Source organism: Ricinus communis, chromosome 9 (genome assembly GCF_019578655.1).
Source record: "Ricinus communis isolate WT05 ecotype wild-type chromosome 9, ASM1957865v1, whole genome shotgun sequence".
Lineage (NCBI taxonomy): Eukaryota > Viridiplantae > Streptophyta > Magnoliopsida > Malpighiales > Euphorbiaceae > Ricinus > Ricinus communis.
The window spans coordinates 5,972,087-5,997,235 of NC_063264.1; the positions used below are offsets into that span (position 1 = coordinate 5,972,087).

At 35.0% G+C, this 25,149-nt stretch overlaps 3 protein-coding genes across 10 annotated transcripts; 2 read left to right on the forward strand and 1 right to left on the reverse strand.

Moving 5' to 3' along the window:
• Positions 1-1,416: 1,416 nt before the first annotated feature.
• LOC8280621 (eEF1A lysine and N-terminal methyltransferase) lies at positions 1,417-8,419 on the forward strand. The gene is made up of 16 exons (XM_002518007.4): positions 1,417-1,883; positions 2,308-2,409; positions 2,497-2,563; positions 2,675-2,856; positions 3,299-3,559; positions 4,220-4,303; positions 4,397-4,444; positions 4,536-4,600; positions 4,697-4,745; positions 5,145-5,400; positions 5,841-5,962; positions 6,241-6,321; positions 6,426-6,500; positions 6,692-6,861; positions 6,960-7,110; positions 8,022-8,419. Exons 1-16 carry the CDS (start codon positions 1,509-1,511, stop codon positions 8,217-8,219), a joined length of 2,286 nt encoding a protein of 761 aa, XP_002518053.2. The 5' UTR covers positions 1,417-1,508; the 3' UTR covers positions 8,220-8,419.
• Positions 8,420-9,200: 781 nt separating this feature from the next.
• On the forward strand, positions 9,201-11,378 carry LOC8280620 (RPM1-interacting protein 4). Of its 5 annotated transcripts, none has more exons than XM_048379196.1 (4): positions 9,201-9,267; positions 9,942-10,229; positions 10,736-10,924; positions 11,139-11,378. In XM_048379196.1, exons 1-4 carry the CDS (start codon positions 9,202-9,204, stop codon positions 11,160-11,162), a joined length of 567 nt encoding a protein of 188 aa, XP_048235153.1. In that variant the 5' UTR covers position 9,201; the 3' UTR covers positions 11,163-11,378. The 5 variants fall into 5 exon arrangements, with proteins under 5 accessions (XP_048235153.1, XP_048235154.1, XP_015574064.2 ...); XM_048379197.1 differs by having other exon boundaries at positions 9,945-10,229; XM_015718578.3 differs by having other exon boundaries at positions 9,206-9,388.
• A 672-nt stretch (positions 11,379-12,050) lies between these two features.
• Positions 12,051-23,792, reverse strand: LOC8280619 (beta-galactosidase 9). 4 transcript variants are annotated; one of them, XM_002518005.4, is made up of 19 exons: positions 23,447-23,792; positions 22,323-22,418; positions 22,125-22,237; positions 21,512-21,578; positions 20,892-20,984; positions 20,296-20,439; positions 19,953-20,041; positions 19,369-19,474; positions 18,891-18,978; positions 18,626-18,747; positions 18,160-18,363; positions 17,653-17,885; positions 16,064-16,179; positions 15,294-15,391; positions 14,519-14,629; positions 13,972-14,082; positions 13,379-13,584; positions 12,858-13,206; positions 12,051-12,514 (listed from the first exon to the last, which is right to left on the reverse strand). In XM_002518005.4, exons 1-19 carry the CDS (start codon positions 23,651-23,653, stop codon positions 12,374-12,376), a joined length of 2,694 nt encoding a protein of 897 aa, XP_002518051.2. In that variant the 5' UTR covers positions 23,654-23,792; the 3' UTR covers positions 12,051-12,373. The 4 variants fall into 4 exon arrangements, with proteins under 4 accessions (XP_002518051.2, XP_048235150.1, XP_015574069.2 ...); XM_048379193.1 differs by having other exon boundaries at positions 22,323-22,455; positions 23,447-23,584; XM_015718583.3 differs by lacking the exon at positions 20,296-20,439.
• Between the last annotated feature and the right edge of the window lie 1,357 nt (positions 23,793-25,149).

Here is a 25,149-nt window from a genome sequence, read left to right on the forward strand (position 1 = left end):
ATTATTTTCATGATAAAGAATATATATATTATTACCTGTACTGCGGAGGTGGACTCTGTTATATATATTGCGTATCTCTGTGTATAGATGATGCAAAAGTATGTGGCAGCAAAACCATCCTCTCCACCCTGTGGTAACCATAATCAATCAAACTTTATCTTTTGTCATGTTTGTCTTAAATAAATATGAAACCCTTTCTCACGCAAGTAGCTTTCCAAAGTTATAATTTTGTTAGGAGTTTCATGCAATTATTTTAATTTGGTGATTGCCTGAACACATGGTGGTTCAGCATCCAAACAAAATCATCATGAGATGAGAGTTCCAGTGCACATTTAGACAGGTTATTTTTGGGTTCCTTTTTCTTTTTCTTTCTTTAAAGCTCGAAACTGGGGATACCGTGACACTGGCTTTCCAAGTAACTTATTTGAGAAAGGGGAAATTTTTCACAAGACAGATGTCTCTCTTCTTTCACATGCTTGTCGTTCTCATAGATGCTCCAAATGGACCTCTCATTGCATTTGATAGCAACCTAAATGATTAATATTGATACTTTAAAACATGCACTAAAGCATCAAATTATACAATATTAACATTTCAATATGCAACTCAATGCCAACATTCTATAGATTTTACCACTTCTAATCACTAGATGCATGTGCCCATGTGACAAATTTGCATCCTTTCTTCAATTTGGAGCAGCAATATGCAAGGTAAGTAGGCATCCTGACATGCTGGTGAACCCGTTGAGCTTGCTTGCAGGGGCGGTTGTACAGGCACCAAATTTATAGAACACAACCAATCTCTACTGCATCATAAGTCGATCCAAGGACAACTGATGAAGTACCACAGCAATGGCTTAAACATCACACCGGAATGATCATAAACTGCAAGCATATACCCCCTTATCAATCTCAGTACTGAATTTTGATTGCCTCTTTCAATGGCTTCGTTTCTCAGTCACATTGGTCTCAATGGTGAATGCATTTCCTATATGAAGCATCTCCCTGGATTGGCAAGTGGAGATTCTATTTGGATTTTGGGGGCCAGCAGAGGCCACTAATCTCAAAATTCCATTTAATACTTTTAGTTACTGTTCTCGCTGATATTTATAATTATTATTAATTCTCAAATTTTACAAGTTTATTTTTATGTTAATTAATTTTTTTATTTTTCATTTTTGTTTTTTTATTAATTTTTTCTTATTTTATTCATATTGACAAGATTTTAATTTAATTTATCTTTAGTCCGTATTAAATCTTTTGTTGGATAATTTTTCTGTTTCTACTCCTCTTGAAGTACAAAGGCCCAACCCAAAATTTGGATTGCTCTACTGAACCATGAATCAATTGGATCAATTGATTGCATATCAGCCCAATAAAAAGACCCCTTTTGTGTTTTTTTTTTTTTGTTTTTCTTTTTTTCCGGTTTTCTGTTTTTCTAAACCCTGACAAAGAAAACTAAACCCTAGTTTTATTGAACCACAGAGGAAGCTAAAGTCTATCAGAAAAATGGGAAAAAGAGACAAACAACAATCACAACCATCGTCCAACGACCTTCTTGAAACCCTAGGTGACTTCACAAGTAAAGAAAACTGGGACAAATTTTTCACTATTCGTGGCGCCGATGACTCCTTCGAATGGTACGCAGAGTGGCCTCAGCTCCGACAACCTCTTCTCTCCCTTTTCGCCAATGACGATTCTCCGGTGCAAATTCTGGTGCCTGGTTGCGGAAATTCGAGATTATCGGAGAATTTGTACGATTTAGGGTTTAAGGATATTACGAATATTGATTTCTCGAAAGTTGTGATTTCTGATATGTTGAGAAGGAATGTTAGAGACCGGCCTGGTATGCGGTGGCGTGTTATGGACATGACTGACATGCAGGTCTGTTTTAAAAGACTCTTTTATTTTCGTTAATGACTAAAGCACACCTGAAGTTCGAGGTACTATACAATATAGTCCTTGTTGTTTCATAATTATCACGTTTAGTCCATGAGGCTCAGAAAGGACTGTACTCTTAATCTTATAAAAAAACGAAAATTGTATCATACTTTAGTCTGTAGCATTCGAAATTTATTCCATTTTAAGTTCTTCAAGATGTTAAGCATAACAGCACTTTAGCTCTGATTTCTTATGTTGTGAAATACTTCCCTCCATCAAAATCATATATTTTCCCATCAAGTTGTATGAATAAAAGAGCTAATTTTGAAACACAGGGAACTGGAGTTTATGTTATGGGTTACTTTAGGGATTTGTTAGCAACTCTATTTTCTTTCTTTAATTTTCCTGATAATGTATTGTTCACCAGTTTGCAGATGAGACATTCGATGTTGTTCTTGATAAAGGTGGATTGGATGCTTTAATGGAGCCAGAACTTGGGCCTAAATTAGGGACCAAATATTTATCTGAGGTCTCACTGAATTTTAATTTTAGCTGTTGTTTGTGAATAATTGTGTATTTTGATTGGTGTTAGAAGTAATTAGTGAATTATTAACAGGTGCAAAGAGTTCTGAAATTTGGCGGGAAATTCATTTGTCTAACACTAGCTGAATCTCATGTTCTAGGTACTATTTTCTCTAAGTTCTATTCTGCCTATATGCATTTTACATATTTAGCTCAAACTATGTCCTCATGGTAAATTTTAAATGTGGAAAATCTTATAATTCTGTTTTCAGGTTTGCTTTTCTCTAAGTTTCGCTTTGGGTGGAAATTGAATATTCATGCTATTCCTTGGAACCTGGCTAGCAAGCCTAGCCTTCGTACTTTTATGGTGGCTGCTGAGAAAGGAAATTTGAGTGATTTGCACCTCATAATGTCATCCTTCGATCATTATACTGTCGGTTGCAGTGGAAACCAGGTATCAATAATGGTTTCTTTGTCTATTATTGTAGATAAGATATTCAAATGGCTGTAATATAGGGGCATGCACATTTACTACATACATAAAAAAAGAAGAAGAGTAATTGCATTTTACCCCAGTTTTCTGAGACCAGATTATAACAGAGCATTTCGCATTATTATTAATGTTATGGAAATTTTGTCCTAATGGTCAAAATCATGGAGTATAATTTGCTATGCAATTTACCCGGAATTCCGAGCCTCCTTGAACTAAGGAATCACAGCCTTCCCACATGGAGGTATATGAAATTCCTAGGAATGTGATACTACCAGGAAAGTTAAGAATCTACTATTCACACCCGCATTTCACTAACCAAGCACACAATAATCTAACTTTTTATGTAAGCCTTGGCATAGAAATCTGATGAATGTGTGACAAAACTTGGTGGATAAATGTTTAGGCCGCCAGTCTGCATGAAGCTCTTGAAAATGAGAATCGGATTCGTAAAGAATATTCCAGTGGTTCTGATATATTGTACTCTCTTGAAGATCTGCGATTAGGAGCTAAAGGGGACTTGACAAAGCTTAGCCAAGGTCGTCGGATTCAGCTTACTTTGGGTGGGCAAGGAGGCTCTCGTTTCACTTACAAAGCTGTGCTTCTTGATGCAAAGGAAAATTCTGCCCCATTCTCATTTCATTGTGGCATTTTCATTGTGCCTAAGGTATAGCTATTATTTATCTAGTTAAGATGCATTGCATAGAATGATATTGATTTATCCATTTGGAAGTTGCTATTTGGTTGTTTCCCCAAGATTAGGATGGACAGTCTGTTAAATCATAATAAAAATCAGAGTGTGGAAATGGTTTGACCAGGTTGATGATCCATCATAGCTTCAATAGGAAATATAGCGTATGACGGCTGGTGTTATTTGTGCTCAACCACTTTGAACTTGTTTTGAATGATTATTTCATATAGTTGTCATTCAACATCGTGGATATTTGTTCAAACAGTGAAGTTCTCACATTCAAGAAACATTTTTCCTTAACTTTCTCATCATTTTGAGAAGGATGAACTGTCTCCTTCCCACTCATTTCTCGTCCCCAAATAAAAATGCTGAATGTGCCTTGTTCTGTAAGCTGTATTTTTGAAGTCATAATCTGCCTTGGTTTTAAAAATTTGTCATCAATTGATAGTCTTTGATTTTAAATCATTGTGCAAGATATGGAAATGTGATTCTACATATTAATCTGCATTGTTCATCTGATTTACTTTTTATTGTTTTTTCTTTTCCAAATGTTCTTTAATTTTTATGCACATGCACACGTGTAAATCCAGTTATATATTAATAGGATGCATTAGGATCAAAACAATGTTGTTTCAGACCCGAGCTCATGAATGGCTGTTCTGTTCGGAAGAAGGACAATGGATGGTTGTTGAAAGCTCACAAGCAGCTCGCCTAATTATGGTACTCTTCTTTTGATTTATAGTATCTTGCAGATCTCTGTTCCTGCAAATTTGTATAATAACATCATATAAGCAATTTATATGCTGAATGAAGGTTATACTGGACAGCAGTCACACTAGTTCTACGATGGATGATATTCAGGTAATACTTTATCCAGTTCTCTTATCAGAAAGTCATATAGTTCTTATTGCAACCTCTTAGCACTGATTTGTAATTCCTGGTTCTTTTTCAGAAGGATTTATCTCCTCTGGTTAAACAGTTGGCACCTGGGGAAGGTGACAATGGAGCACAGATACCGTATGTTATCAAAATTATGTCTAAATCTGTGGTATTTTAGGTTGCTCATAGGTGTGTAGCATTACTATTTTGGTTTAATGGATGTTCGTTCTACAGTTTCATGATGGCAGGTGATGGGATCAAACAAAGAAATGTTGTCCACGAGGTTCTACACTCTCTTTGATGCTATTTGAATCGCTGCATAATCTCATATTTTTTTGGTTGCTTTTAGCTTCTCACTAGAATAAGCAGAAAATCCAATGGAAATAATGAAAATAAAATATGCTGTTAGCCTGTTAACTCATTTGCTTGGGTAGATTATTAAAACTACCCATTGTTTCCATTACTGGTTATGCCCAAAGTGTTTCAGGTTCTGGTCTCTCTTGTAACTATAGACTTTAAGGAATTATCCTTAATTATAATGGCACTGCATACAGTTGTGGAACTCGTGCATTTTCTTTTTTTTTATGAATATGAAGTAAATGGGTTACCAGCTGTTGGATGTTTGAATTGCCAAATTCTGCCCAATATTTTCTTATCTGTTTCAGTTATTTGCATTTGGTAGGTTACATCTTCATTAACTGGTTCAATTATTGTTGAAGATGTGGTTTATGAAGATGTTGATGATGATGTCAGTTGCCTTTTGCCATCCAAAGATTTGATATTCCGGCGCCTTGTCTTTCAACGAACTGAGGGCTTGGTGCAATCTGAAGGTCTTCTTAAAAGGGATGAATTCTGCAACAAAATATCCGGAATAGACAAGAAGAAAAAGACCTCATCTTCCAAATCCAAGAAAAGGGGAAATAAAAAACAAAATGATGGTATTTATGTTTTAATGTTATTCTCCATGATATTGAATTTTGTCTAGATGTTTTATTTTTCTGGTTCTGATTTGTTGCTCTTTTTCTTTGACTTTGTTCAATTAATTTTTTGTTATGGTTCCATGAAAGTATTTGGACAATACAATAATCTTCAATTTAGATGCAGTTGAAGAGAATACATTTCGTTAGTAAAAATAAATACGATCATTGGAATCCTGGTTGCTAAATGAGTTAACCGATGCTGTCGCTGAAATTGGCATTCCATTAACTTCATATTTTATTTGACATGTTTTCCAGATGTCAACAAAACTCACACTTTCCTATGATGGCTCATTGTATCCATAATGTTTTAGGGCTATTGTTCTTGTCTGTCGATGTTCACATAAGCTGCAGTAATTTTGCTTCTTATATTTCAGCTTCTTATTTTTCTTTTATTGTAGAATCAAGCAACCAGCTGAAGGTTTATCATGACTATTTGGCTAGTTCTTATCATACAGGGATCATTTCTGGCTTTATGTTGATTTCTTCTTATTTGGAAAGTGTGGAATCGGCTGGGAATACAGTAAGGGCTACTGCTCTTGATTTTGTTTTAACTTAATAAGTGAAATCTGCATTTCCTGATAATGGTTTGAACTGTGTGTTATTTGTTAACAGTTGACACGGTTCTAAGTATATTTATGGATTTGTGAAAATGCTTTGCGTGGCTTAAAAAAACTCCAAAATTTATGCTTTTAGATTTTCTTTTCATGGCAAAGTGAATTTGTCCATGTGAATTTTGTATTTTTCTGTCAGAATTTTATGGTTGCTCTCGTAATTGCTGAATTTAATAATTCTTTTCAGGTTAACACAGTTGTAGTAGGTCTTGGAGCTGGTTTGCTTCCTATGTTTCTCCATGGATGTTTGCCTTTCTTGCACCTTGAGGTAACTTTAGGCTTTGAAAGTGTTCCCACCATCCCAAGAGAGAAGAATATATGTTATTCTTTGACCAATTATTGGGATTGATTTGATAAATATCCAATCCATAGGTGGTGGAGTTAGATCCTGTGGTACTTGCTCTTGCAAAGGACTACTTTGGTTTTATTGAAGACAAACACTTGAAGGTATATTTGCAGTAAATTTGCAGTTTTACTTTTAGCTCTTTTCAGTTATCTGTTTTATTTTTTTTAGGGTTCTGTCTTTGTTTAGAAACAATTGGCATATGAAAGAATAGAAGGTTATATCCTCATACGATTGACAAACAGTTTTAGAAATCGTACAAATGTATTGTTTACATTGGTACATGGCATTGCAGGTGCATATTACTGATGGGATTAGGTTTGTTAGAGAGGTGAAAAATTATGCACCAGCTGATAGAAATGAGGTTGCTTCTGGCAGTTCGAAGCCTTGTCAAAACCATGCAGAGGGCAGCAGTAGTCCAGGGATTGATGTACTTATAATTGATGTGGACTCTTCAGACTCAAGGTACATGCATACATTTTTTTTGTGTATATATTGCAACCAAATGCTGTTTTTGAGTGAGTAGAAGCATAAACTATCATTAATCATTTTGGTCTGCACAGCTCTGGAATGACTTGCCCAGCTGCAGATTTTGTGGAAGAGTCTTTCCTTCTGACTGTAAAAGATTCTCTTTCTGAGAAAGGTCTCTTTGTTGTAAATTTGGTGTCGAGGTCCTCAGCTATTAAAGATATGGTTATTTCAAGGATGAAAACGGTGAGAAATAGAATCTTTTATTTTCAACAACATATAATATGTTCTTAATTTTGACCAGTGGGCAAACCCATATTTTGTTTGTGCTCTATGCTTGTTTGTTCTGAAGGCTTTGTAGGAGTATTCAATCATATCAATCTGAAAACCCCAATGAAAACCGATCTAAATGTCATGGCTTTAGGCCTTTAAGGTGTCAATAGATTAGGGCGCGTTAAATGCAAAAGTGATATATTTGTGGTACAGGTTTGGTTATGACAGAAAAATCCCTATAAAACCTGATACAAACCGACCTCCTACAGAACTATATTTACTTCTGAGATATAAATAAAAAAAAACTACATTATTTACGGTTAATATATAAGTTTGAAAATCCTAAGTTCTAACTCTTTTCTTAAACTTTTTCATTCTCAATCGTTTCTTTTCCTACACCATTATTTACTCTTCAAGTTTAAATTTGGCTGGGTTTTCTTTTTGATATTCATGCTCTGCAAATCAATTATCCAGGTTTTGAAGCATGTTTTTGCATTATGGATGCTTATTTTGTTGAACTGGTGAGGTTGGTTGAGCTGGCATATGGTAGTGAACCCTCCCTACTGGGTGCAACTGGAACCTCCCATATATAATGGCCAATTTGACAACTATATAAATTATCTGGCTGGAAGGAGAAAGAAGAAAATGGGAGTCCCTACAATATTAGAAGATCTTATTAAAAAGACAATTAGATTCCGTTTTCCTCTTCAAAATTCCTCTATCTATTCCCGGAGCTGGTTAAACACAAATCTACTTTTATTTTGAATAAGATCTTCTAATAGCCCTATGGTGTTACTGTGCTTTATATAATCACCAGCAACTTGATGCAACTTCTTCAGTGATTCCCTCGTTTCTAACTCATGTCTTGTTATGTTTGTCTTTAGGTCTTCAGTCACCTCTTCAGCCTTCAGCTTGAGGAAGATGTCAATATGGTCCTTTTTGGTCTCTGTTCAGAATCTTGTATGAAGGAGGATTCCTTCCCTGAGGCTGCCCTCCAGCTTGAGAAATTATTGAAATTCAAGCACCCAGAAATAGGCCAAAAAGTTATAGATACCACAAAGAAGATCAAGTGTCTGAAATGAAAATTATCAGTGGATGCCCCCAAGTAAAAACTTGTGCTGTAGCTTGTAAAGACAAAACGAGGATTTATTAAAGTTTGCTGTAACTTACCTGTTCATCTTTTTCCTTTTGTACTGTACTGCTGTCTTCATTGATAATTCTGATCTGAGAAGACCTCGCTTAACAACGCCTAATACGAGTTTTGATAAGATTTTGATGAAAAGTAGGAAATTTGCTTGAGTCTTGTTTGGTTATACTCTGTAATTTACCTCTAAATAACAGTGTCATTTTTTAATAGTTGATAGACATGCAGGATTAAATCAACATAAGAAAGAACCAAGTGTTATAGTGTGATAGACATGCAGGATTAAATCAGCATAAGAAAGAACCAAGTAAAAAAAGTATTTTATGAGGCGGTATGATTCTTCAGGGAAATTGTTATATACTATATATATGAGAAAGAAGGCTCAGAGAAATTGTTATATGCTATACGTATGAGAAAGGCTTCAATTTAATTTCCATAGTTCATTTTCAGCTCATCAGAAATATAGATTGATACCTTAAGAAAAATTGTTATATGCTATACATATGAGAAAGGCTCCAATTTATTTGACGCCCGAATACAGGCTTCAATTTAATTTCCATAGTCCATTTTCATCCCATCAGAAATATAGGCAGTGTCCCATCGGGGAATCTTTCCAGTGTTAACACAACTGCTATAACTGTATGTATCCATGACACAGCTTTTGTTATTGTTCTTTTGGAGGGAGCTCTCCATGGAGAGAACAGTACATTACTGCAGTTCAATGATAGTGAAGTACCACAAAAAGTGTTAAAAATAAAACACATTAAGAAGAAAAAGGATACAATAGAGCAGTGCAGAGAATGAGAGTAATCAGAAGGGTCAACTGTTGAGAAGTATTTGTGACGCAAGTCAACGGTTAATGGCCTGTTTGTTTATTCTTAGTCTACTTTCAAAGTTTCTTGTTAGAGTTTCTTGAAGGTATGTTTCTTTCTTGGCTTTTGCGAGCAAACTTTCCAAACGTACTTTTGTTTGCCGGACTTTCTCAAGTAAACACCGCCAACCAATAAGTGCTTCATTTTTCTTGTTTGTTTGTTTGTTTCTTCCTTTCTCTTCTGAGTTTGCGTTTGTTCAAAATAAGCTTATAATCTTCTTTGAAGACCAATGGCAGTGAGTTCTTTTCCCCTTTTCTCTTCTTGATCTTTCATCGTTTATCAACTATACATGCACTTACAGTAGTCTCTTTGCTCATTTTCATGGTTTGTGTACACACTCACCAAATTGTTAAATGAATTTGGACTTGTGTGTATATAATTGTTTGCTGCTTTCTTTCTTTCTTGTTTTTCAATAAATTGTGCATCTTTATTCTTTTTAGTTTTAGAACTACTTCTGATTATCCATAGATATATAGGATACGGGTTAAATTTCCAGAAGCTCATAGATGGTATTGGCTTTCGTGGAGTAGTAGTTGTATTAACAGCGGCAGAATCGGATCATCGGTAGAAGACTTGGTTTTGGGGTCAAGATTTTTATGATTGTTGATATCAATGATCTATATATATTTGTGATCTGGGATTTGCCTGAATTAAGCTCTTCTTGCCTTTTTTTTTTTTCACTACGATATGTTAGCCTAAGTTGTCTGTTCATGATACAAAGAAGAGCCTCCTGATATGTAAATTTTAACTGTTTGTTCTTTAACTTGTCTAGTCCTTTACTCTTGCAGCAGCGCTCAGCTGTGCCCAAGTTTGGCAACTGGGAAACTGAAGAGAATGTCCCCTACACAGTCTATTTTGAGAAGGCAAGGAAGGGTAACACTGCAGGGAAAATTAAAGGAAATGACCCTAAACAAAAACCTGATACGGTCACTACCAAGCCTTCAATTCAAACCTCTTCCTTCCGTATGAAGTCAATAGGAGCACAGAGAGGGCAAGAAGCGGTAAGGTCAAAGCATGAGCAGGGAGGAAATAATCAACAAAGGAGATTGAGATCAGTCAATCGAGGCGATGATTCTGTAATTTGTTCTGAGTCTTTTTCTCACCCTTTTTTAATTTTTTCATAACACCTTCTGCATTTTCCCATAATATATGTAAGATTTTCCAAAGAAAGCAGAATAAAAGAGACAAAACTCAAGGCTCTTTAGGTAGCCTCTTAGTTTCCATTCTATTACAACATTTAATATCTAATATTGCTTTGCAGTGGGATCATAAAGTAGGAAAAATAAGAGTAAAATGCAGGATGTAGCCAGTTAAATGTTACAGTAATCTTTACTGCCATGCTTAGTTGTTTTTCTGCCCCTTTCTGAATTCATTTTCTGCAAACAATTTTTATAATTTTGGCGCCCAATAAGGTAATACTACAAACTTGATCTGACATAAATAAAAACGTACGCAGAATTTTCTGCTTTTACCTTATTTTGCACGCATTATTTTACTGTTATTTCCTACCAAGTTGTAGAGGAAGATTCTGTACTCTGAACCAATACAGCATCTCAAACCATGATGTCATTTTGTTTGGCAGTCTGATCACAGTGCTGCGGTTCCAAAATTTGGTGATTGGGACGAGACTAATCCTGCATCAGCTGATGGGTACACTCACATATTCAACAAAGTCAGAGAAGAGAAACAGGGAGGGCCAGCAAAAGTGCCAGTCCAACCGACTGAAAGTTCTCGTTCCAATGGACATCATGGAAATGAAAATTCGAAGAAGGTATGTAAAAATATTCCAGTGAGGTTTCAGTTAACCTGAAGTGGTTGCAGCTAACCCAAACCACAGAACTAATTATCAGGTCTGAAACTCTTCTGCTGTAAATTCACCAAAAACAATGAGAAAACCATCGTAGTAGCAGACCCTTAATCTTTGTCAGTGATAGCTTATGTTTCTCACCACTGCCTGATTGCCTGCCTCTCTTTCTTTCTAGCAGAGCTGTTGCTTTCCTTGGGGCTGAAGATGATTCCTTTTATCCGTATGGTTTGGATAGAAAATGCACAGGATAAAGCATATATGTAACGCTTTCTAACTTTATAATGTAAAAACAAACGAACTTTAAAGCTTATGTTGTTTTGGTGCTGGAGTGTGAAACGTCTTGGCTAGTATTTGTTTTCCCTTATAAATGTATACATTGTACTCTGTTTAGTTGCATCAACTTGCAGTCTTTTTCTTATCACCGTGACATTATTTGATCTTACATTTGGAAGATTTAAAATACCTCCTAAGTTTGCTAATTTTGCACTTTCATCTCTGTGTTTTTAAAATTATCACATTTCATCCTTCATTTTTGTATACCGTTCAACAAAGTAGTTTTTATATTAGTCAACTTTTATGTCAAAGTATATAAAGTTGGTCAGATATTAAAGTATGTTAATGACGGAAGTGTTCTGTAGTGTGGAATTTTAGAGACCAATTTGCTATATAAAATAAAAAATATTAGGGATCAAATTGAAAGTTATTATGTATTTTTTCTTGAACTTTACACTCCGCTAAGAAACTTACTAACAACAGTTTGAGTGAGAAAAGATAGGTGCTGTTTTTAAGAATATAGGGATAAAAGTGCGTTATAAGAAAAATATCAGGAGGGTATTTGTAATTATACTATCTTACATTTACCCTTTGCTTTTCCATAAAGCTGGCTTAAAATCTTCAACCAACAGGCCTGAAACAGGAGGCTGAATAACTCCTTACCAAACTGTAATGTTTTAGACAATAGAGCTTCACTGGAAGAAAACGAAAGGTGTACCAGCCCTGTAATATTTTTACAGTCAACGTTCTCGATTTGAATTCAAGAAATCATAGTTTAGCACCGTTGTGATTGCTTAGAAATTGGTCCAGTCAACAATTTGAGAGAAGAAGAGTAATCAACTTGGATTATGGAAGGAGCACTGCTACATGATTATGCATACGACAGGTGGTTAAAATTGGTTAGCGGCCAGTTATACAGGCACATTATCTGAGGAACATGTTAATATGTGCATGTTATTCATTTGAATAACATTCTTATCATATTATTCCCAAATCGTATAAATATTATTTCCACCATCCTTTCAGTCCTCCAGGGCTTGGAGAATCCTAATCATGGCATTTGGCATGAAAAACATATTTCATCATCACAGGCAGGAGCTGATAACGTCACTGAATGCCAATTTACCATGTTCTTTGGCATCAATGCTGAGCAAATCCAACACTTGATGATAAGCTGCATTTTGCCTCAACAGCCAATGTCTTGACAATGCCACGGCATGGATCACCTCCAAACACAGCATTCGAAATGGCAATATTGCATGTGTCTCTTCCCTGACAAGCCTGAAGACGGGATAGAGATATAAATCGCCCGTATGAAACAATTTGTTAAGTTAAGAACAAGAGAGGCAACATAAAACTTGACTAAAATTGCCCATCATTCTATGAAGCTATAAGGACATAATGCTTCATTTTTGGAAGGATCGTAATGCCACACCAAGTTCACGTAGCATGTCAGATGCGTGACTGGCACAATTATGCATGGACATTCCTATTCATGTTAAGCATCAGTATTTCAGTAGCTGTAATATGTTTTTCTGTTTCAAATTTAATTATCATTAACCTACTTCTAAGCAGCTAGAGGAAAAATCTGGAAGTTGAGGTGCAAAATTTTTAATTACCGTACCTTAGACACCACAGAAAGTGAATTGGGTGCATGGCAATTGCCTCTAGAAAACTTTTGGCAGCTACCTTGAGGAGTCCCATAGCTAGCAAATTCTATGGAGGAGATAACATATCCATCTTGACACCGTAATTGCATCTCTGGTGTCATATCTTTGCCTGAAACATTTCCATAAATAAAATCTGTATGGATCCACCTCTGAAGAGGTGGATAGTGGGTTTCTGACACTTGAGCACAGACCACACTTGCTGAGCGCAACTTTATTGAAATCTCAAACGGATTTCCTCCTGTCTCCTCAAAGATGACAAGTAAATTATTTGATGGCTGTAACCATGACCTTGGAATGTGATACCTGGACATTGGCCAATAACAGCAGCCGAAATTAAACCTCCCATTTTCACAGTCGTCGGTATAATATGGAGAAAAAGAATAGTCTAATAATTTTGCCAAATGATGAAGCACTAGCCACATAGCAAACACGTATGTGGGCACATGCACATATGCATATTTGAGTGGAAGTATACCAGATTTGAGTAGGCTTCCCACAATTTGTTCTGCACTTTTCAGAGTTATAGGCTCCCCGATAGTCACACTTTTGGCATCCCTCTTCTGGAGCAACCAGAGTCCAGTATCTTCCTATATGGTGGTCATTGACCCATGCCTGGCCCTTTCCCATGCTCCCCAAATCAAGAGCAACTGGGTCTGCCCCAGATGGTGCATCAAAGTATGTCTGCATGATTGTGATAAAAACAAAAGCAACATGTGCATGACTAAGAATTTCAAAAAGAAAAAAAGAAAATTCTTGAACCTAGATATTTTGATATCACAAAAGAAAAAAAAAAAAGAAGAAAATTTCTAGGATCCAACAGAAGCCAACAAACCAGCTACTCTTTCGGTAAACCTACTTTTCTTGTTCTTGTTCAGAACGACAATTAAGGGTAAGCTAGAAACTTTAAGCATGCTAAATTGTTAATTGTAAATATCTTCTAAGACCAAGTTAGATGAGGATTTTGATAATTAATAGAAAAATAATACTAGTAACTGGAATAAGCGTCATTGTACGGAAAATGTTGATGGCATATCATCAAGTGTCAAATTAATAATACTAATAATTTACCTTGTACCAAGTAAATGTTGATGGGATATCATCTAGTGTCAAATCAGTCCATTCTGCCTTTTCATTATTTTCAGTGGTGTATATTTTTTGATTCTCACCTTGAAGTCCCACCTGGAAAGAAAATGCTGTTATTTTCCACACAATTCCAAAAATCCTAGGAGAGAGAAGATTAAGAAGTTCTTCATTTAACTCTGGAAGCAAATTATAGAAAAAAAAAAAAACTCAAAAGTCCAGAATCTGAATAATCATATAAATTGTTACATGCAAGTATTATTAATTATAGATATAAAAATTGATGTATTAAATTTTCCAAAGCAGATAGTTATGTAGAGGTTTGATGTGTCATGTTCTAGGCATTAGCTCTCAGGGATTCATAAATTGGGTCTCACAGAATTCATTCAAGAATCAAATATAATAGTACTTGTACAATGCTGCAGGTAATGACTATGGATTACTCAACCAGACAAATTTAATTAGCCAACAGGAAAGAGCGAGAGAGACTTCCAACTACATGATTTACGCTGCTACCAAAATGGAGAGAATATACCTGGTAGGTCCATTCTAAGTTTGAAAGGTCTATATCCCCATCCCTAAATCCAGTAAGCTTAGTATGGCCTCTAAACCCTGCTCCATCTCGTTCTAAGAAGGCACCATAATTCTGCATCATGAGCAATATACAAGTCATTAATACCGATCCCTTGAAAGACAAGATAATGCACGAAATTAGATAAATAGATAGAAAACAGATAAAGAGGCTGCAAAATATAATGAAACTGGCCTACCAACAAGATCTGTCATTGCTTAAGACACATATTAGCATGAATCAAAGGCCAGAGTCAGGTAAACAATGCAGAATAATGATCAAGTTTTCTTATTCATAAAACAAAAACTAACAAATTACCAGTAGTGAATAGAAAATTCATGCTTTGCCTCTTTCTTTTTTTTCCCTAACCTACCGGGATAAGGATTAAAGAAAGTTTCAGATTGTAGAAGACCAAACCGACTGCTAATGGATATCTATTTGACACTACCGTTTGAAACAATGTTAGAATTGTTCCTGTAACAAGAAATCACCTGCAATTAGAAAGAGAGAGGGGAAGACAAATTGACAGACAAGTAATCCTGTTTTCTGTTGTTTCTGTTTGAGGCTTATCACTCCCTTGCCAGTCTGTTTACTACGACTAAATTTTACCGATTCAAAGCCTATTGTACGCGCCAATGAAAAAACGTGACCTTCGGCAAGGTAGCATCTTCAAGACAAGTACTATAGGTCATCAAAAGAACATGAAATCATATTTTGGCAAGAACTCTAAACCATTTACCTGTAAACCCACTGTCTGAGACAATAGTACTAATTCATTATATCCTTTCTGAAACTGAACTGGCTGCACTACCTTGATCCAACGACCAATCACGCTGCCTTGACTTCCAACAGAAGTAATAGCATAAATAAATAAATAATATGAACTAGTATTTAGAAAGAAACGTGTTTAACTTCAAAGGATAAAAAAGGATTAAGATAACAGTCATAAATGCCGCAGAAGTAGGGTTTTATTTGATTCCCTGATACCAAGTAATTGCATTTCGAATAATATACAAACCAAGTAATTGTATTACCAACAAAGGCACTGAATGGGGTTTCATTGCCACCCATGTACACTAGGCCGCATAAGAATAAACCCATCTCAAGAAAGAAACCAGCTGTTCACAAGATCTACAAAATGCGCATTTTGAACATTATGTTGTCAATTAAGAAGTATGGGCATGCAGCCTGCTGTCTTTAGTTTTAACTCAGAGGATGAGCTACTATTGAATGCCCTCACCTCCTCCTCCTTCAAGGTTCCCATACACCAAAACTGATGAATTCTCATCCAATCACAATTCACAAGGTGGCTATTTAATCTTCATTAACTAATTGCATTTCCCGGTCCTACAAATTCTTTCACAAGTAGCAGAATCCTGTGGGCTAGGCAATTAAAACATCTAGGATGTTTACGAAATACATCAGAAAGCAGTTTCACCATTGAGTCGAAAATTTACCATTATCACCACCCCAACCTCAATACCCAAGAAGTAGAATTTAGGACATTACCTGTAAGCTGGCCATTAATGAATACACGTAACACATCTCGCATGCTGTCTATTTTGATTGCAGGGTGAACATTGTTTTCCTCCCAAAACGCAATATCATCATCAGAAACATAAATTCTACATGCCAAAAGTGCATTTACAGGGTCACCAGAGTCTAAATATAAAAAAGTAAATGTTAGACAATTAATAGATGAATTGAGGACCCCTAACCACGTTTTTATAGTTAAAATAGTCATAGACAAGATAGGATATTGCAAAAGTTCAAAAACTGGTGGCTGTTTAACACTATATTAATTCAAAATTAAAATAAACATTGTGCAGATATTCATTATATAAAATTTTATTGTTATGAAGAATTTCATTTTATATTCTTGAACATGGTAACTGGCCAATTTAAAGTTTGAACACAGCATTAATCTTACAATTCAGCATTGCAGTTTTCTAATATAGTTATTATTTCGCAATCACTCTGATTTTAATAATGAACACTACGAGAGTTATGAATGAGAAATTTAGCATACTTAAGAAAGATGCCCTCGCCAAAGGGGTCTAATGGTCCTGGAGATGTAACAGACATAACCTCTTAAATTTGGTTCTTCACGAGAAAAGAGAGGACAAAAAACTTGATTTCTGAGGATAATTTGGACTTGTTAATCAAACACGGAATGTGGAACAGAAACTAAATAAAATAATAATTTGAGACTCAAAATAAAGTTCGAAATTATGACCAAAAGATCCCTCGAATAACTGTCATCAGTAACAGTTCTATCAAAAAAGAAAGCAATATCAAAGAGCTCATTGCTGAAAATAAAAGAGAATATCATGGATTTTAGAAAATAGCCATTAAGTAATAGATTTTTAAGCTGCCATTGCATCAGCAGCATTGTGAAGTCATTACTATCAGACCTTTTTCCCCTTGCATTTTTAGAATTTGCTTTGGATTTTCTACAATACTACATTACTAAACTTTGTAGGTCATCACCAGAGTTAATTTAAATTAAGGAAGGCCTTAGATGAAAGTGAAAAAAGAAAATCCTTTTTTTAGGAAAAAGAGCAGCACATTAGAGATCAGCAAATTTATAGAAGAAAAAGCAAGAAATTATGTTTGCTGAACACAATTCACTAGCAAAAAATCCAATCGCACATCTATGGGACTAATGCTTCTGATTGATACATAATAATCTCATCAGCATATTTATTGGGCAGGTGGCACCACAACCACAGCCTTAATTTGAGACTATTAAGAATACAGAGCATATATAATTCGTAGATGCCACTTCAATTTCATGATAGCTAGGCAGGTTCCCAGTGTATTTGCATAAGAAAGAGGGCTATATGACACATAATAACAAAGAGCAGGATAGAATGAAGACTCGGCCTAGATCTTTATGCAATTTTCATCAGGTGAAAAGAGAGATATGACTGTATGGAAGTAGGAAGAGAAAATATCAAATCAAAGCTGGTGTACGTAAACAAACTCAGACAACAAGCCATGAACAATATGTTACACCTACTAATTATGTTCACTTTTCTTGTAGCATTAAATGAATTTATGTTTGTGGCCATATCCAAGACTAGACAACAATGTACCTCGTGAAATACCATAGATAGTCAGAATGATCCTTTGTCACATTCAGATGCTCTAATATGCCTTCAACCGTAAAATTGTTCCCACTCCAAACACTAATTGGCTCTTTCACAGTCATCCAAGATGATGACATATAGGAACCTTCATTTTGAGCCATGAGTTGCTTGGGTGCAGAAATACCTGAAAACTGAGGCAGAGCAAGCTCCATAGATTTTATAGAAGTTTGTGCCGCAACCTGATTTTATTGAAAAAGAAAAGGAGGAGGGAGAAGAAGAAGAAGAAGGCATCCATAATAAAATCCAAGAATAAAAAGAAATAAACAGTAAAAATCTTAGTAGTGTGTGAAAGTGAAAATTAGGGAGTTATAGCAAAAGGCTTAAAAGTGTCCGTCTTCATTTTAATATGTTCAGAAGTATCATCTTTAACAGTTAACATATTCCATAAATGTAAGAGAGAGGGACTGAGGGGAAAAGAAAAAAGATTGCCGGATATCATATTTAGAATCAAACCTTGGCAGTGTTGAATACAGCATTCCGGCAGTCTGGTAAAACACTCACTGACCACGGTGGTAAAGTATATGATTGACCAAGGAATCTCACGGTAACTGCTTTATGTTCATCAATATTTGCAAGGAATGCAGAGCACTTGCTCTGACTTCCATGCTGAGTTAAGTTCTGGCCTTCTGCGTGAACATTTGCACGGTATACATGTGCCTGAAAGTAGTGATATGTAAAACAAAGCTTCAGAAAGAGAAATACCAGACCGATCAATATTTGTATACTGTCCAATACTTTTTTTAATCAATTCACACTGGGAACAATGACCTCAACCCAAGGCTATTAAGGAGATCTTGGTTTGCAAATGGATGTAGCCCAGGCAGCAAAGAAATTAATGTCTCCGGTGACCCATCAATTTCAATGCAATATCAATTTGAGTACCCCCATATAGAAAAAGCCAAGAAAATACAGCACAAACCTCTTGCTTGGATCCTAATTTTATGTACTGAGCTGAATCTGCAGCGACTAGGGCTGGTTCACAAAGCTTTATAGCGGCATGCAGATCTTTCAAATGTCCCCATTTTGGCTCACTCAACAGACCTAGATGTGAAGAGAGAGAGAGAGAGAGAGAGAGAGGAGATATCACATAATATTTTAACAAAACATATACAAACAACTTATGCTGCATTGAAATATTGTTTCCATATCCAGAAATATATCTTCATATATCCAGTATGACCTACCATATTCATCAATTGGAGCGTCATAATCATAACTAGTTATATAGAATGGGCCTCCAGCAGTCCGAGCAAAGTTTGTTCCTCCAAAATACTGCCACCGCGCAGCATGTTTGTAAGTACAGCAATGTACATCAATGGGCTATACTTGCTGAATCTAAAATAACCTAATTGATATATTTTCATACAACATAATAATATCTATTATTGAAGAATATGAAACCATTTGCCACTTGTATAGTTTTGCAGATTGCATCTACAATTATTGGCTTTACAAACGCCTTCACTATAATACTATGGTGGTACAGAGGCACTCCTTTTAAATAGTTCATTCAGCTCCATTAACAGGAAATTTGAACTCCACAACTCAGACAATCCACCCACAAACCACACAACGTAATATATTCATTTTGAACAGAATGTTACTTTACCATGTATGTTCTGACCAATCAAAATCAGCATTCATTTTAGTAATCTATTGTACCATATAATAATTCTGGAAGCTCCCTCCACGTTGAAAAAACCGTGCAACTGCAAAGGCAAGGTCTTCAACAGGCCTATGAGGCAAGCTTCCACCCCACGTCGTATACCTTCAAGAAGCCAACTCATACTGCTGAATCATGCTCATAAACTTGCAGCAATGTACTTAAAACAAGAAACAAGTACAAGTCTAGAAATGAATCTATACAAGCACGCCTCAGGAGATGGAAGTACTTTATCATAACCAACACGCCACAGTAACAACTGTTATTTGTCCCCTGCCCCATGCGCCTAGAGGCCAGAACCAATTGAGAGGCCCAAACCATGAGTTTGTAACTAAACCAGGTTAGTTCATATATATGCATGTGAATGCAATCCCAACAATAAATATTTTTCAATTGTAGCCATGCAGCTGTCCTTGTTTCTTCATATTATCTTTTTCCACCAGGTTTTAGCAAGTGTTGATTCAAAGTTTTTTATAATAATATCTTGTGGGCTAAACTCACTCCAAACTCAGAGACATGAAAAAAAAGAAAAATAATAATAGAATCTGGTAACTGAATAGCAGACAATAACAAATTTCCATACCATCCATCCCAATCCTCTGTCCAAAGTATTGGTTTCTTATTTGAATTAGGCTTATAACCATCACAATAGTATTCATTGCATGCATCTATCTGCAAAAGAGAAACCAAATCTTAGAAAGAATGAAAAAGCTCAGTAAATTATGATGGACATCAACAAATTATGATGGACATCAACAATTACAAAACAGATAAATCAGTACCTTTTCGAGACAAAAGCTAATACAAATTCCAATTAATTTTAATTATTCTTTATGCACAGAGCTTACTGAAATTTTATATTAAAAAAAAAAAACACTTTAAGAAAATTATAAAGGCATGTCATACATAGAAGGTGAACACCTTACAATGCTTCCAGGAGCATCAGTTTGCCTGCACATTACCCATGGAACCCCAGCACCAAGCCCTAGAGCCATCCTGGCAGCCCACTTAACATATTCTTTTCCACCAGGCCCAAATGAATGTTCAATGTTTCCATATTCGTTTTCAATCTGTCAAAAAATCTCTTTCTAGTTATATCATGGTTTGCAACAAAGAGAAAACTACATCCAATGTTCAGATACATTAGGTAAATAAAAGCTTGAGCCTGTATTACTATTAAAAAGATTATTGTGATTTTTGCAAAGGTCATGTTCAAAGTCTAGACACCTGCTAGTGGTTCAAATAATGGTTCAAGACCTCATCTCTCTCAATCAGGTCAATTAATTCCCACAGACAGGCAAATGCCATGCTCTAGAAGAAAATGAGATGTCCAGGTTTTGGGCAGTTCCCTCTCTTTGTATGAGATTCATCTCCATAAGACTCAAGAAATGTGAAAATCAAGTGGAATAGAGTGTAATTCTACTCTGTCTCCTTTAATTTGGTATCAAACATCAAGCCTCAACATCATATAATATAGCTAATTAAGCTAAGCACAAATTATGTATTAAACTTGTCTTGCAACCTGTAACATGATAATCGGACCACCTTGCCAAGAGAATAGCATTTCCTCTCGCATCAGATCCACAATCTTTTTAACAAACTGCTGCATCTCCTCCTGTAAAAATTAACTATCATACTATCATCAGGAAGTTGCAATCACCTCTACAAAGTCTATCTTTAACAACCTAGAGACTCTTGGCTCAGATGAACAAATTCTATTATTTGCATATACATATGAATTTGAACACATTCACTTCCTAGCATGAGAAAATTACAGTAAGAAAAGGCACAGTGGTTGATATAACGGGAAAAAAGAATGAGAGTATAAATCAGGGATCAGATGAAAGGTGTAAGGTTCTACTAGCACCAATTTTAGGAATAAATTTGAAATTATATTCTACTCTTTCTCTTGGTCTGTCGGAGACCCAAAAGGCAACGTGATCGAATGTTAAAGTGGCAGTCTAATTCAACAAGATTGCTAAATCTGCATTGCCCCAAATAGATCCTGAGTTCAGATATGTAAACACAGTGAGGAATGCAATTTGAACAATACAACTTTGAGAACCTTTACATCATCTATTATACATATTTCAACAAGAATTATAATTTTCCAAGTATGGGTACTCAGTACGTTATACATACCATGAAAGGAGCATTGTCTGTTCGAAACACTATTCCAGGGATATCACGCAACCATACTGGGAAGCCCCTGAAACAATGCCAGTCAACATAAGAAGAAATCTTTTGAAAAAATGCTTTGTTGTTTGTAGATGACATGGTGAATTTAACATGAGACAAACATTATGAATGCAACATCACTCTAATATTTCAAGGCTTTGGAATGTTACTTCTCCAAAGCTATTACTATCTACAACACAAGGATTCATTTGTCCACTACTCAGTCTAGTGCAAAATTTTGATGGGTAAAACTCAAACATTTACGATCTTTAGAAGCTCAACTGAAAATTATGTATGTTTTTTGCATATAGTACATAATTTTTAATGTGTAAAGCAACAGCCTTCACTATATAGCAGTCCGCAATATTATTCATTTTTACTACTTTACTTGACACCAAAGATAAACTCAAGATTAGTTGGGAACCATTTCATGTTCATTTAACCTACACCAGCTCTCTGCATATGCATGATCATATTAACCTTTTATTGACAGCAACTAATATCTAAAACAAGTTTAGCATAAGAATGTACAGAAAAAGAAATTTAAAAAAAATAAAAATGAAAAAGAAGGTGATACCCAAAATTCCACTCGGCGCAAACATAAGGACCTATGCGAAGATGAAGATATAGTCCACTCACTCCTACTAGCTTCACAAACTTTACAAGATCATATTGTCCTTCAAAGATATACTGAAAACGACAAATCAAGACAATATTAATGAATCTTGCTGATCAAAGCATCACAACTAGCTGAGATAAAAGTTAATAACACCACCTGTCCCTTAACTGGCTCATGCCCATTCCAGAATACATAAGTTTGAATGACATCTACCCCACCTTCCTTGCTCTTTGCAATTAGGTCAGGCCACATCTGACATTACATGACAAGATGGGAAAGGCAGGAGAATCTTGTCATCCAAAAACCAAAAATTGAAATAAGAATGAAAAAGCCACTGAGCATGAATCCTAGAAAGAGAGAGGTTCATTGATACACAATCTGGAAATTGAATAAACAAAGAAACTTGGGTTGCAGTAAAGGTCAGCGGAACCAACACCTACCTTGACCTAACTTGATCCTCATTAACTTAAATTCCAACAGTCTATATCAATGACAATTTCACATTATGAAAGAAAAAAAGAAATTCTCAAATCCTTAAAAGTTGCATCCTATTGCATTTAATATTCCATAGTGAAATCATTAGTTACATTTCAGCCCAACAGTTAGTCCAATTACTATCCGCTTAACAGGATAACAACATTAAATTGATAAGTTTTGACAGTCTTCGCAGTGAACCAGATAACTTCTGACTATCAGACTAACAAGATTCATTTGACATCCTGATATTAAAATCCCTTGTTTTTGAATAAACTATGCGTAAGACATAGAACTGAATAAATATAATTCAATTGAATTGAATTCTTGTATTGTTAAAATTTCCAAATCACACTTTAAAAGGCCTAGTTTTGAATAAATCATTTCCAAGAAGAACACGGTTCAATTAAAGTCTTGCAAAATCAAGTCACTTTGGTATGATTTCATTTCTCTCAAGCTGCCTTCAAAATACCTTTCCTTTTTTTTTTTTAGAAAAAAAGAAAGTTGAAAGAACTGAATTCGAGCAATTATGAACTCTCCATACGTTTGATCAAAAAAAAAAAAAAAACCTCTCCATACATAAGAACTAACTGAATAGAATTCAACTAAATTGAAATATTGCAATACTACACTTATCAAGCACTACGAAACTGAATACAAACAGTAACAAAAAAGCAAATATGGAATATGAATTACTTAAAGAATCCATAAGACTCCGTTTCATCTTACTAAGAGTCATCATCGTTGACCAACAACTAACAACAAGAGTAGAATACTGAAGCTACGAATAATAACAGTAATAATACCTGAGGAGTAGCACGTGGATAGTGAATGCCACCGGAAATGAGCATACGACGGTGACCGTCGATGATAAGAGCACGGTGATCATAACTAACATTGAAAGGCTTAAAGAAGTTGGCTGATACGTTGTCAACTATTATTACCAATATTAGCAGTAAACATAGACATGGAACCAAGGGTTCAGCTTCTCTTCTTCTTCTACTTGCGGTCATTTCCTTTTAAAAAGAACTTTTTGATTTCTTTTTTGATTTTACGTCGTTAAATTGAGAGAGGAAAGTGCTGATATATATATTATGTAGAAGTTGTACAAGAAAGAAAGCAAAAGGGCAGCAGAAGGAATCAACTACCGATTAACACTATGTGTTTCCTTTTGGATAACTGATAATGACACGTCGCCTATCTATTTGATATTTTCTTATTGGGCTTGATTCGGTTCATTTTGTATTGCTCCGAAAAAGATTAGGTTCATTAGTCGAAAGCCTGGCATGGCTCTAGAGCCCATTGGGCCCAACCAGAAAAGTAAAATAAGAAAAAGACTAGAATATGATTTTGCTATAGATTATAGTCAACGTCACTTAATAGGGTATTAATGGAAAAAAGATCAAATACCTCCTTGAACTAATACTTCGAGGCCAAATGAATTAAATTTCGATTTTAGTAAATAGATTCATAACTTCTATTTAAAAGTCATGTAAATTCAATTTTTAACTAAAATTAATAAAATTGGTGGAAAGGATACTGACGGTGGTTTGACAAAGTCGACGGTGGTAGTGAAATAGAGATAATAATTTATATATAAAAATTAGAAAGTTTAATTTTCAATATTAAAATGTAATATTTGTTTGAATTTTATTTTATTTAACTAATTTAAATAAAGAATACGATGTTGTTTGTAATTTTTTCAAAATTTAAATCTATTTGACTCTTAAACAAAAGTTCAAGATTTATTTATTAAAATGGTTAAAATTAGCATATTTGGTCATGAGCTACAAGCTAAGGAGAGTAATTTGACCCTTTATCTGGATATTAATAATTTTAGATGACAAAATTGGTTGAATCAAAGAACGAACCAAGATTAGTTAAAATTTACTTAAGAAACGATTAGTCGATCTAATTATTTTAATTTTGAAAGTTTTTTTTAATTCACAATTCAGTTGCAGTTCGATTTTAATTTTTAATTATTTTCTCAAATTTCATTAATTTCATTTCATTTCAGTAAAATATGTGAGCCCTAATAACTATAAAGGCTAAATCATAACAATATTATAAAGATAAAATACAGCTCAAAGCCAACACAAATCTAACAAGATTAAGATGGAGGAGCAAACAATTTTCTATCACATAAATAACCACTCTCAACCTACCAATAATTTAGGCAAGAGCCCTTGTAGGATTTCAATATTAAGGATAATGATCTATTCAAGAAATTGATTGTGTTGAATAAGTGATTATCCATTCCTCTTATAAACAAATAAAAGATGAAGTTAGTTTGGAGCTCAAGAAGAGCAAGAATAAAGTTTGTGAGTCTTCTATTAATTTTTATTTTTCTTTTATGAAAGTGAGTCTTCTATTAATTGATTTACTTATCTATGGAATAAACTTTATGTAAACCTAATATATTTCTATTTCTTACAGAATTTTCTTTGTATTGGGTAACCAGATCCTCTTAAAGTCTGGCAAAGCAACAAGAAATCCTATGAAACCATAA

Excerpts from the sequence above, each read along its gene's own strand:
- LOC8280619 (XM_002518005.4), bottom strand. The coding sequence starts at position 23,653 with ATGACCGCAAGTAGAAGAAGAAGAGAAGCTGAACCCTTGGTTCCATGT. Across the intron at positions 20,042-20,295 it reads CTGATGCTCCTGGAAGCATT|ATAGATGCATGCAATGAATA; the intron begins GTAAGGTGTTCA and ends TCTCTTTTGCAG. Across the intron at positions 17,886-18,159 it reads CTGTATTCAACACTGCCAAG|GTTGCGGCACAAACTTCTAT; the intron begins GTTTGATTCTAA and ends CAATAAAATCAG.
- LOC8280620 (XM_048379196.1), top strand. The coding sequence starts at position 9,202 with ATGTTTCTTTCTTGGCTTTTGCGAGCAAACTTTCCAAACGTACTTTTG. Across the intron at positions 9,268-9,941 it reads TGTTTGCCGGACTTTCTCAA|CAGCGCTCAGCTGTGCCCAA; the intron begins GTAAACACCGCC and ends TTACTCTTGCAG. Across the intron at positions 10,925-11,138 it reads GAAATGAAAATTCGAAGAAG|AGCTGTTGCTTTCCTTGGGG; the intron begins GTATGTAAAAAT and ends TCTTTCTAGCAG.
- LOC8280621 (XM_002518007.4), top strand. The coding sequence starts at position 1,509 with ATGGGAAAAAGAGACAAACAACAATCACAACCATCGTCCAACGACCTT. Across the intron at positions 2,410-2,496 it reads GGACCAAATATTTATCTGAG|GTGCAAAGAGTTCTGAAATT; the intron begins GTCTCACTGAAT and ends AATTATTAACAG. Across the intron at positions 3,560-4,219 it reads GCATTTTCATTGTGCCTAAG|ACCCGAGCTCATGAATGGCT; the intron begins GTATAGCTATTA and ends ATGTTGTTTCAG.